Source organism: Hesperophylax consimilis, chromosome 28, assembly GCF_061612785.1.
Source record: "Hesperophylax consimilis isolate HC1 chromosome 28, BYU_Hcon_1.0, whole genome shotgun sequence".
Classification (NCBI taxonomy): Eukaryota; Metazoa; Arthropoda; class Insecta; order Trichoptera; family Limnephilidae; genus Hesperophylax; species Hesperophylax consimilis.
Genome location: NC_142863.1, coordinates 21,121,041 through 21,133,734, shown reverse-complemented (window position 1 = coordinate 21,133,734; position 12,694 = coordinate 21,121,041). Strand labels below are relative to the sequence as shown.

Sequence of the window (12,694 nt, the reverse complement as noted above, 5' to 3'; positions counted from 1 at the left end):
GGGGGTTGTTACAGAATTTCTGTGAAACATAATTCCCCGCAAAAAAATTTCTACGGGATTCCATTTCAAAAATTTCCTCATAAAAATCAAGTGAACCGGCTCACCGTCCTCGAACGAGTGAACCGGCTCATCATTCGCCAACAAGTGAACCGGCTCACCATTCGCGAACGATTGAACCGGCTCATCGTTCGCGAACAAGTGAACCGGCTCATCGTTCGCGATCAAGTGAACCGGCTCACCATTCGCGAACGAGTGAACCGACTCACACGAACGAGTGAGTCACTACTGATCCGAGAACGAGTGAGCGGCTAATTTGGGAACCGGATCTTACGGATCCGCAAAAAGATCCGGTTCACTGAGCCGACTCGTTCGCGAACGACTCACTTCTAATCCACACGTTAGTACAACTTACGGACTGGCGGAAGGTAGACGTGCTTTTCGTTCCGAACTTGACGTGCTTTTCGTTCCGAACTTTTTATACAAATAAAAATTCCAAACATGAATACCTGGACAAATGACACGACATTATTTTTCTTGGAATGTTACCAAGGGGAGTCGTGCATTTGGAACCCAAACGATGTGGATCATAAAGATAAAAAAAAAGTGTCTGATGCGTGGACTCGTTTGAGCCGAACTGTGAATAAGCCCGTAAAGGAAATAAAATCAAAGAAAGAGATTTTGATGACAACTTTTAGGAAACATCTAAAAAAGAAGCAAGATTCCATACGATCTGGCGCTGGTATGGATAATTATTTTTATGCCTCTTTACCTTATTTTTGTTTCAATTTATTTGAGTAAATTTGTAAGAGAAATATCATTTTTTTTCCTTTCAGGCGTTGAAGACATATATGATCCCATTTGGTTCGCGTACAAGACGATGGAACTTTTTTTATTGCCTATATATACCTGTAGAAATACAATAAATACCGAAACGGTGAGTAAAAAAACTTCATATTACTTTAATGGTTTATTTTTAGGTTTAATTTTATTGACATGACATGACATTGTATAAAATTATATTGGTAAAATGTAATTTTATAAATCACGTCCTGAAGAGCGATTCTATATCTTTTGTGAGATAACGGATGTGATCTCCTGTCAGATTTGTGTGATTTTCTATGGCTGTTATTAATAGGAATTAGTGTTTAGAACGATCTAAGCTAAAATATGTGACAGCTCACATACAGTGGCGGCTCGTGACTTTTGGGTGTGCTAGAGTGCTAATATTAAAAAACGGCATTATTGAAGTTGTCGTAGGCGAATTTTCTTTTATTCTTTTCGAAAATCGGTTTTTTGTATGAAGATTTTTCAGGAAATCCGTGTGACACACGGCCAAACTAAAAATTCATAAAATTTTTCATACAAAAAAACTAGCACACAAAAAAGTCATGAGCCGCCACAGCTCACAGCTAAAACCTGACATCGGCCCATAGAAAAATCAAATAACCGCTATAGAAAATCACACAAATCTGAAAGGAGATCGCGTCCGTTATCTCGTTACGATCCCACTAAAGATATAGAATCGCTCTTCAGGTAGTGCTCCTACAAAAATATGAAGTAAATTCTTCCCTAATTTGAATGGCGTTCAACGGCGACCTTCGGGGTATGTTTGGCATGTTTTGTATTGCATTATATTCATCCTGGTTTCTTCGCCATGAACCAAGTCTCATAAGATTGCCATTTTCATCATGTGCATCAAACGTACCTGGGGGAGTATATCTTGCTGAAGAACTTTCACTTTTTCTGAGAAAATTATGTAGGAGTACACAAGTCATCGTGATTTCCGACACAGTATCTGGTTGCAAATTAATTGGTCGTCGGAAAATTCTGAAAACTGAAGTTAAAACCCCAAATGTATTTTCCACGACAACCCGAGACCTAGATAAGCATTGGTTAAATTTCCTTTTTGGTGAACCTATTTCATGATTTCCAGGGTATGGCTTCATTATATGAGTGCTTAGGGCAAAAGCACCGTCGGCTAAAAAGACGTAAGGCACGTCATTATTTGATCCAGGAAGTGGGCAAGATGTGGGGAAATTAGTTTCGTTTCTACAAATTCTTTGCCACAATAATGAATTCTTAAAAACACCACCGTCACTAATTCTCCCTTGACTTCCTATGTCCGCAAATGTAAATTTGTATTTGCTATCGACTAATGCCATAAGAACAATGCTAAACGTTTTCTTGTAGTTGAAATACTCAGTACCACTATAAAATGGACTTTCAATAACTATATGTTTGCCGTCCAACGAACCCACGCAATGTGGAAACTTGCTCCTGTATCCTTCTTCTATTGCCAGCCAACCTTCCGCTGTTGAGGGCATCTGAAATTATAACATATTAGGTATATCAGTAATTAATAAAACAATTAATCTGTAACAAATAACAATTTAATACTGTCGGTTTATATTTCACGGTTCAGCAATCACGACCGGAAATCGACGAGATAGAAATCGAATCCGAAGAGATGGATGGGGACTTATTAGGAGAAGACAACAATCACCCGCTGCCATCGACTTCTTCGGCCACACCTGTTTCTACGCCGAAACCCCCTCGCCCGCGCCGTGCTCCTGACTTTGCTGAGCGACAAATGACCACAGCTTTAGGACAATTGACAAACATTTTAAATAAGCCACCGCCTCCCAAAGACGATGAATGTGACCTCTACGGAAAGTTATTAGCTGCGGGAGCTGCGGGAGCTTTCTAACAATGAAAGGAAACTTTTTATGTTAAAAATTGATGGATTGTTTGTGGAAAGACTTCAGCAAAGTGAATTCATAAGAGAAACCTCAATATCTCCTCAATATTCAAATTTTTATAGACCTCCATCGGCATCCAGCGTCCATTTTCCCAGCCGACCTTCATCATCTCAATCTTCCCATTACGAACCCTTGAGCACACCAATTCCAAAACGCCCTTCATCCTCCCAAACTTCTTACGAGCCCTCTATGAGCTTATTGAACCCAAAACCTCGAAGAACCAAAAATTTTTTTCCATTTAACCAGTACCCGATACAACCCGATACTTTCAATCTGCATTCATCCAATCGTCAACCCCAAAACGACTGCAATTCTACCCGTCCAATAGAAATAATATCGGCAGAAATACTTCAGCCCCCTCGAGAGTACATTGCAAACGCAGATTTATTGAAAGCGTATGAAGATTTCGAATCTTCTAATGACACGAATCAGTAAATTGTTAGTGTCATTAAAATTTTAATTGTTCATTAGTGTCTAATGACACTAATCAGTAAACTTTTTTGTAATTGTAATTTGTAATTGTAATTTGTGATTGTAATTTGTAATTGTAATTTGTGATTGTAATTTGTAATTGTAATTTGTGATTGTAATTTGTAATTGTAATTTGTGATTGTAATTTGTAATTGTAATTTGTACTAACAAAAAAGAAATAAAAAATATCATAAAAAATATTATTATTGTTTTCCTTTACCTTTATTTCGTCCTTTAGAACTGCAATAATAGCCTTGCAAACTTCTCGTACGATTGTAGATATGCTTTGGCTCGATACTTTAAATAAATAATGAAGGCTTTTATAACTGTCGCCAGATGCCAGAAATCTTAAAGTTATCGCAAGACGATATTTCGCTGGTATAGCTTCCCTGAAATTGGTATCTTGCTTTGAAATCGCAGGTGAAATTTTGTTCAGCAAGAATTCAAAATCAGCCGAGGTCATGCGACAGAAGTTATCAAACTCCCCAGACGGCTCACAAAGAAGTTCATTAAACCGTTCTTCAATTAGTTCTCTGAAACAAAACAAAAAAAAAAATAGCATCTACGAACACAAAACACACAAATAAACAAAATATTAGAATATAAATGAATTACCTGGTACGATTTCTGTGAATTTTAATCATCCACCATCTTCTTCTCTTTCGAATTTTCCGTTTTTTTTCATTTTGTTTCGCTTTATAATAAAAATACGTTAGCGCAAAAATGACAGCTGATGCAGCTGCTTCGACGTCCGCCATCTTTGGGCTCTGCGAATATACTGGCGCGCTTGCAAGTGTGGGGATGCCAGCCATTCGCTTGCCAGAGCTTGCCTGAGCTTGCGACAAGCTGCTTGTCGCAAGCATTTGGACGTAGCATTAAGGCCCCAGTACACATTCGGCCAACGCGTGCGGCCAACGCGTTGGCCGAATGTGTACTGGGCCATTTTGTGTGAATTTCGCGTTTGCGGCCAACGCTCGCCGGCGAGCCGATGAGTGTCGGTTTTTCGTGCACGAATCAAAGGAATTTGGCGCGAGCGGCAAAGAGCGTTCACACATTGGCCGAACGTTCAGTTCATAGTTGCGCGTCGGCCGGAGTGGACGTGTGTGGTTTGGTATATTTAGTAGACTGTAGTGTCGTGTCGCGAATATGGCGCCATGGAGTAACGATGAACTGTTTAGGTTCATTGATTATTATCATAATGAATCCATTATATGGAACCCCAAACACCAGCAACACAAAAATAAAAACAGAGTAAGTAACTTGCCTCACTACATAAAATAATACATGTTTAGTTGCGATATTAATTTGTCTATAGGTATACCGTTCCTAGCTACTTTTTTCGTTTTTACTATCAACTAGAGCTAGTAGTTCCTAACTACTTTTTTTATTTCAGGTTAATGATGCTTGGAGTAGAATTGCAGACAGTATGAATATCCCTGTAAGTGAATTAAAAAAAAAGAAGGAGTCGTTAATGGCAACGTACAGAATTCATCGTAGGAAGAAAATCCAGTCCATTAAATCCGGCATGGGTGAAGAGGAATATTACAACCCAATTTGGCCGTTTTATGAAGCAATGGACAATTTTTTAAATGACGTTTATGAATGTTCCAGCATTATTAACACAGAGGGTAACAGTGTAAGTAAAACAACATATTTATTTTGACAAATTTTAATTATTTTCTATACTGTTTCTACAAAAATAATTCATAAAATCCAACCGTATCTGGGTTGCTGTTTGGGTAGGTCTACGTGGCACATTTTGTAATGGCAACAAAGCACTATCTCTATTTTCATTTCTCCATGAACCTGGTCGTACAAGTTCTCCGTTAATGAAAGTATCAAATGAACCTGGGGGTGTATAAATATTCCGAGATGAACTACTGTATCTCAAGAAGTTATGTAAAAGTAGACAAGACATTGAAATAATAGAGGCTCGTAAAGGGGTTTCCAGAGCTATAGCTTTTTTTAAAATTCGAAACCTGTTGGATAGGATGCCGAAAGTATTTTCTACTTTTACACGAGAATGAGACAATTGCTGATTAAATATTCTTTCCGGGGATCCTTGGGCATGGTGGCCTGCAAAAGGTTTCATTATGTGGCTACTAAGCGCAAATGCTCCATCTCCTAAAAATACCAACGGAATATCATTGTCGCCATCCGGAAGTGGGCTCGGAGGTGGTAAATTCATAGTGCCAGAAGATAGTTTTTGACATAAAACACTCTGATTAAATACGCCGCCATCACTTATCCGACCTTTACATCCTACATCGGCAAACAAAAAACAATAATTACTATCAACTAGAGCTAGTAGAACAATGCTGAAGCTGCCTTTATAGTTAATATAGTCAGACGCACTCTTTGCCGGTGATTGTATAGTTATGTGTTTGCCATCTATAGCCCCAAGGCAATGGGGGAAAGTAAATCCTTCTGACTTGTTAACCCATTCGTCTGCAGTTTCAGGCATCTGAAAAAAAAGTTTTTAACGAGTTAAAAAATTTATTAAAAAAATTTCAACATGTTTTTAACAAGTTATTTTTTTACAGGCCTCATCATCGACATATTCTGTAGAAGATACACTAGATGAACAAGATGATAGTCAAGGAAACAACTCCGTAGCTGGGAGTAACAGTAATCCAGGAAAAGTTCCAGCTACAAAGCGACGTTGCAAAAATCTGCCAGAATTAGCAGAGGCTAGCAGAGAGATGTCAAATGCTTTCAACACTTTAAATCAAGTCCTTAGTAAAGATTCTTCAACACGAGAAGATGATCCATGCGAATTATATGGAAAACTTCTTGCAACAAAACTGAGGAAATATACAGAGATTGAAAGAGAAGAAATCATGTTAGATATAGATAACATGTTGTTAAACAGACGTCGAAAATCACAAATGATTCCTAAAAATTCATACTTCATTCGTCCGCCCTCTTCTCAAAATTCATATGTCATTCGTCCACCATCTTCTCAAAATTTATACCGATCTGAATGGTCATGCTCGCCTCCTCCGCCTTCTTCCCCTCAAAACAGACCATTTTCAGCAAGTACACCACCATCTACATATTATGTTCCTAATCAACTTCTACCTCGACGAGTTCAAATAATTTCCAATGAAGTTTTAGCCCCAGCACAAATATACACGTCACAATCTTCACCCAACCCAACCCATCCACCGTCACAAGAACAGCAAGAATCTCCTGTTGTAATAAGTATACCAGAAGTCTCTCAACATACTATGACTGATGATCACAGTTACACGTGCGAAGGGTACAATTCTTCAGAAACTGACGCAACTCCATCACAAAATATTCTTTATCGAGCATATAGAGATGCATAAAAAAAACAAATTAATTGAAACCTATTTGAGTCAAATATTTGTCAACACAAATAAGCTAAGTATTATCTTGAAATAAATAATTGATTAAAAATAAAACCTTTTTTTACCTACCTTAATCATATCTTTTAACACTTCATTGAGTGCTAAACAGACTTCAATCACTATGCGTGAGATGGCTGGGCTTGACATTTTAAACAGATAGTGCAGACTTCTGTAACTGTCCCCGGTAGCTAGGAATCTTAAAGTCACTGCTAGCCGTATTTTTACTGGTATAGCTTCCCTCCATTTTGTGTCCTGTTTTGAAACGATCGGGGAAATTTTTTGTACGAGGTATTCAAAGTCAGTAGGTGACAATCGTACGAAGTTTTCAAACTCTCCAGATGGCTCTGCTAGAAGCTCGGCAAGTTGGTTGTTCATGGTCTCCCTAAAAAAATGTTTTTTTTAAATTCTATATAATAAAAATAAATACCGTCACGCCTATATTTTCACAAAGGGGTGGCAGAATACTCTAGAAGTACACACATTCAAAATAGGATACTAACAATTAAAACAAAATTTGATTTACCTTGTTCTGTTTCGATGAATACTCAGCATCCACCATCTTCTTTTGCGCCATCTTTTTTTAATCACTCTTCTCTGGTGCACAAGTAAAAAAAAATTGAAAGCGCTGTACAAGTATATCGCAGCGGCCGCAGTCGCCCTAACGTCCATCTTCATCTAGCGACCAACGCCGAATGAACACGCGAATGTGTGAACGGTATCACGAAAATCTGCCGGTCGCATTCGCCGCACGCGTTGGCCGAATGTGTACTGGGGCCTTTACTGGGTACCAGCGGTGTGGTTCGTTCTGCCAAAAAGATCGTGGAAGATTTCGAAGATAAACATCTGTTCTATGTTACTTGTTATCTTTTCTTCCTCTCCTTTGACCACTAAGATCATTTTGTTTTCAGACATCAGTTTTCAGACTTTAGCTCCTGTATTAAATAACTGGATTTTTTCTATCCATGGCATTAGTAAAATGTGGAAGTATCTGGAAAATAAAGGATTTAATTTTTTGAAATGTCGCTACCTAAACCAAGATCCGTTAGAAATTTTTTTCGAATCTATTCGAAGTCGTGGGGTCCGAAATCCATCCGCCACCTTGTTTACGTCGGCATATAAATCACTTGATTGATGATTTGTAATTTAGTGTTTCCACGCTCACCTGGTACAAATTGTGAAGCCGATGATTCTACCATTCTTCTGTCTAATGTTGCTGATTTTATTTATGCTCAATCCACCTCTTCCACATTAAATTTATTATGTTATTGAGTATATACTTAATCATAATTGCGAAAATTTGCATCTTGTCCCCTTAATTAAGGAAACTATTACCAAATATGTGTGTTTTGATTGGATTAATTGTGGGACACATAAAAAACAATTGGTTGATTCAATTGTTAAATTCACAGTGCCCTTCATTATTAATTCTTGGTGTGCAGATATTAATAAAAAACAATTGGTTGATTCAATTGTTAAATTCACAGTGCCCTTCATTATTAATTCTTGGTGTGCAGATATTAATAAAAAAACAATTGGTTGATTCAATGGTTAAATTCACAGTGCCCTTCATTATTAATTCTTGGTGTGCAGATATTAATAAAAAAACAATTGGTTGATTCAATTGTTAAATTCACAGTGCCCTTCATTATTAATTCTTGGTGTGCAGATATTAATAAAAAACAATTGGTTGATTCAATTGTTAAATTCACAGTGCCCTTCATTATTAATTCTTGGTGTGCAGATATTAATAAAAAACAATTGGTTGATTCAATTGTTAAATTCACAGTGCCCTTCATTATTAATTCTTGGTGTGCAGATATTAATAAAAAACAATTGGTTGATTCAATTGTTAAATTCACAGTGCCCTTCATTATTAATTCTTGGTGTGCAGATATTAACCCGGAGGCTGCCGTGCGCATCTATGTTTGATTCAAGATTCCGAGCTCTCGCTGCCACGCGCAAACATACATGATTTTAATTTCAACTTGCGATATCTCGGAACTTTCTGTATAGATGGCGCAAAACTCGGGCTTAAAAAATAATTTGAACTTTTATCTAGCGACATCTCTACACAGATGTGACAAATGATTTTGTTTATATAATAAAAGACCTCGTCAAACTGGAGACTACAATATTTCCCCTGCCAGTGTTTGAATTCCCCGCGCGCGCGTAGCTGTGTTAGTGCTTCACGTGGTTCCTTCTTATCTCGACGGTTCGCGAATACTTAGAATCTGCAACGAATCATGGTTCTAACGTTATTATTTTAACAAATTGTTTTTATTAACTAGTAATATTTTTAGTGCAAATAACATTTGTGTTAATCAACATGTTTTCTTATTTTAAATGAAATAAGTTGTTATATCCGCCTTTCGAGTGAAAAATATTAATATAAATTTTATTTTAATTATCTGTGTTTGGAAACTAATTATTGTGTTAATTTGTCATTTTTCCTAATATTTTATTTTGTGTAACCCTCCATCATGGCTCGACGTGACTTGTCTGATGACCAAATAAGAGAATATTGTCTCGATCTTGACTCTGACTGTGAATTTAGTGACAGTGAGTGTGATTCCGCCAGTGAAGTAAGCAGTATAAATGAAGGAGTACACGCTGAAAATATTGTTGAATCTAATGATCAACTCTTGGACGAACCCAGCACATCAAGTCAGACTGGTTTTGACATGAACACTTGGACATCGGATCATTTTGTTCCGATTATTCACGACTTCGATGATTTCCCTTCTGGCGTAAACTCTTCTCCTCTTTTGTCGGAAAATTCCGAGGAAGTGAATTTTTTTGAGCATTTTTTAAATACAAATATTATGACTGATATTGTATCTCAAACTAATAAATATTACGCAGCAACAATACAGAAAAAAGTTGTGTCTGAACAATCAAGGCTTCGTAAATGGGTTGATACTTCAATTAGTGAGATGTATGTATTTTTTGCCATATCAATGCTGATGACACGAAATAAACATCATTCAATAGAAGAGCATTGGTCGACAGATCCTCTTCTTACGAGTGCCATTTTTGGTAAAACGATGCCCAGAAATAGGTATCAAATATTACTGAGCATGTTACATATTTCTGACCACGATACACAAATTCCTGGCGACAAATTGCACAAAATAAGATTACTCGTTAATCCGACTCGTAAGATATTTAAAGAAACTTTTACTCCCTTTGAAAATCTTTGCATCGACGAGAGCATGGTTGTTTTTAAAGGACGATTAAAATTTAAACAATTTATTCCTTCCAAACGCCACCGGTTTGGGATAAAAATGTTTGTTTTGTGTGATGTACTGACGGGTTATGTTTTAGATTTCATTGTTTATTGTGGTGATGGAACCGACGTCACTGATAATCAATGTATAGGCGCCTCGGGAGCTGTTGTGACAACTCTACTTAGAGATTATCTAGATAAGGGACACAAACTTTATGTTGATAACTGGTATACCAGTCCTACACTATTTAAATACCTGCATGAAAATAAAACCAATGCTTGCGGAACGGTGCGAAAAAATAGGAAATACATGCCAAAATTTGACAAACTGAAGAAGGGGGAAATGGTAACAAAGAGCTGCGGGCCATTGATGGCTCTAAAATGGCATGATAAGAGGGAAATATACATGCTCAGCTCTTTACACGACCACACTATTTCCCCAACGGGAAAAACAAATTTCAGAACGGGACAAACAATATGCAAACCCAATTGCATTCAGGATTACAATAAGCATATGGGTTTAGTGGATAAGGCAGACATGATGTTAACTGGAGTAAGTTGCTTGCGAAAGTCCATTAAGTGGTATAAAAAGCTTTTTTTCCATATTATTGATTTATATCTGTTAAATTCTTTTATTGTACACAATAGCATAAAAAATTCAGGTATGAGCTTCCCCGATTATCAGTTATGTGTGATAAGACAATTAATCGCAAAACACCACAAAAAAAATCAAATCGACTCAACTCCTCATTCGTCTCATCATGACACACCATTACGTCTGCTTTCAAAAGAAGTTGTAAACCATATGCCTGAGCCAATACCGGCAACATCAAAACAATCCAAGCCATACAGAGCCTGCCATGTTTGTGCGAATACAAAACTTAAACAAAGCCGCAGAAAAATGGCTCGATATATGTGTTCCCAGTGTAATGTGGCATTGTGTATTCATCCCTGTTTTAAAGTCTACCATTCGAATAAAAACTATTAACATAAATAATACGATAAGAAACTGTAAATAAAAGTTGAATAAATAATGAAGCTTAAACAATAATATTATCACAAGTGAATCGTGTGAAATGGTGAGCCGTCGCAGTGGTCCCACTACAGAGACGTGAGTACTGATATTACTATAGTATGTCTGTATGTGTTGGTGAGATTACTGATTTGATAATGGCGGCGGGTCGAAGTTTGTTGATGTTTCATAGATAGTTTTTATTCGTCAAATAATGCATCAATTCATAAAGATATCTTGCTTAGACTTTTCAAGAGTGTAACGTAAACAAGTTTTTTTTGTTTTGGTAATGATTTACAATCTCTAAGTGCTGAGGATAATAAATAATGAGGCAATATAAAAAATTCTAAAAACCCTTGGCGTGAGAGTATCTATCTGTGTTTACATTCGGGCAGCAAAAGGGTTAATAAAAAATGATGTGGGAAAGACTCACGACCATACAACGGACCACACTTAATGAGAAAAATGGCCATCCTACGTCATTTAAAATATTCCAAATATCGAAAAAAATGTTTGTCTTAATTATTTTATTTGTCATAATTATAGTTTATTTTTTTTTTAATTAACCGCCCTATGCATACGAAAGTACGTAATACGTCCGTCAAAGTATCACCCAAACGCAACAAGCCGTATCACGTACGCTCAGGTACAAAAAAGCTTTACCGAAACCCACAAAACGTTCGTGATACGTTCGGGCGCGTCAAGTTTGTTCCTGTGTCATCCCGTTTAGGATTTCGAAGTCAGCCGAAGCAAACGGGTGAGTTTTCGTCACTCCCATACAAGTTACGTCGCTAGTCAGTGGTTCTCAACGCAAGTGGCGCAGTTTTTATAACAATATTATTACGTTACGTGTTTTTAAGTGAACTTCATGTGAATGTATGTCTATTTATTAGTGACTTTTATACCGTTTATGTACTTTGTGTTATCATAAACTGATTTTTTTGTGTTCCAATATGTCAAGTGAGAGTGAATATAAAAATATTAGCTCCTCCGGAAGTGAGACCACCATAAGTGAGGATTTTTCTACATCACAAGATGAACATGAAAGCAAAGTAGAAGACGTTCCTACAAGACTCTGAAAGAGATGTTTTGCAACCACCATTTGAATTTAGATCGACATCTGGCTTTCCTGAAGCACTCAATAATTGTAAAGATGAATATGAATTATTCACCTACTTTTTTGATGAAGAACTGATGCAACTGATAGTGGATCAAACAAATTTGCTGAGCAATTTAGCAATTCTACTTCACCTTCCACGGACGGATGGGTGCCACGAACTTACAAGGCTTGTCGAAGCCTTGTAAGTTCGTGGCATCCAACAACAATCAGCGAAATGAGAATATTTTTTGCAATCATTTTAGTGCAAAGTTTGGTAAAGAAACCAGAAGAAAAGATGTACAGGTCCAAAAGTCCGATATTTGAGGCTCTATTTTTTGCACGTACCCTTTCATACAGGCGGTTTTTATTGCTAAAGATTTTTTTTCATTTTAGCAATAATGCTGAATACAACGAATCGACCCACCCCAATCCCAAACTGAACAAAATATGGCCTGTGTATCAATATTTGCAAAAAAAATTCAACAAAGATATATCCCCGAGAAAAATGTGACCATAGACGAAAGTTAGATGTTATACAAAGGACGTTTAGGATGGATACAGTACATGCCACTCAAAAGATGGAGATTCGGCGTGAAGACACATATGTTGTGTGAGTCCACCTCAGGATAAATATAGTCCACAATTATTTATACAGGAAAAAATACCCTTTTTGACCAGAGCTACAAACATCTTCGACGGCCGGCGTGGTCTAGTGGTATACGCTTTTGACTACAGATCCGAAGGTCGCGGGTT

General features: G+C 37.2%; 1 protein-coding gene and 1 long non-coding RNA gene across 2 annotated transcripts; both read left to right on the top strand.

Moving 5' to 3' along the window:
• The first annotated feature begins 427 nt into the window (after positions 1–427).
• LOC149410353 (uncharacterized) lies at positions 428–2,975 on the top strand. The gene is made up of 3 exons (XR_016305039.1): positions 428–739; positions 834–934; positions 2,423–2,975. It is a non-coding gene; the product is annotated as an uncharacterized LOC149410353 (long non-coding RNA).
• A 1,401-nt stretch (positions 2,976–4,376) lies between these two features.
• On the top strand, positions 4,377–6,660 carry LOC149410352 (uncharacterized). The gene is made up of 3 exons (XM_089648996.1): positions 4,377–4,481; positions 4,624–4,866; positions 5,774–6,660. The coding sequence occupies exons 1-3, from the start codon at positions 4,377–4,379 to the stop codon at positions 6,560–6,562; spliced, it is 1,137 nt and encodes a 378-aa protein (XP_089505122.1). The 3' UTR covers positions 6,563–6,660.
• The last annotated feature ends 6,034 nt before the right edge of the window (positions 6,661–12,694 follow it).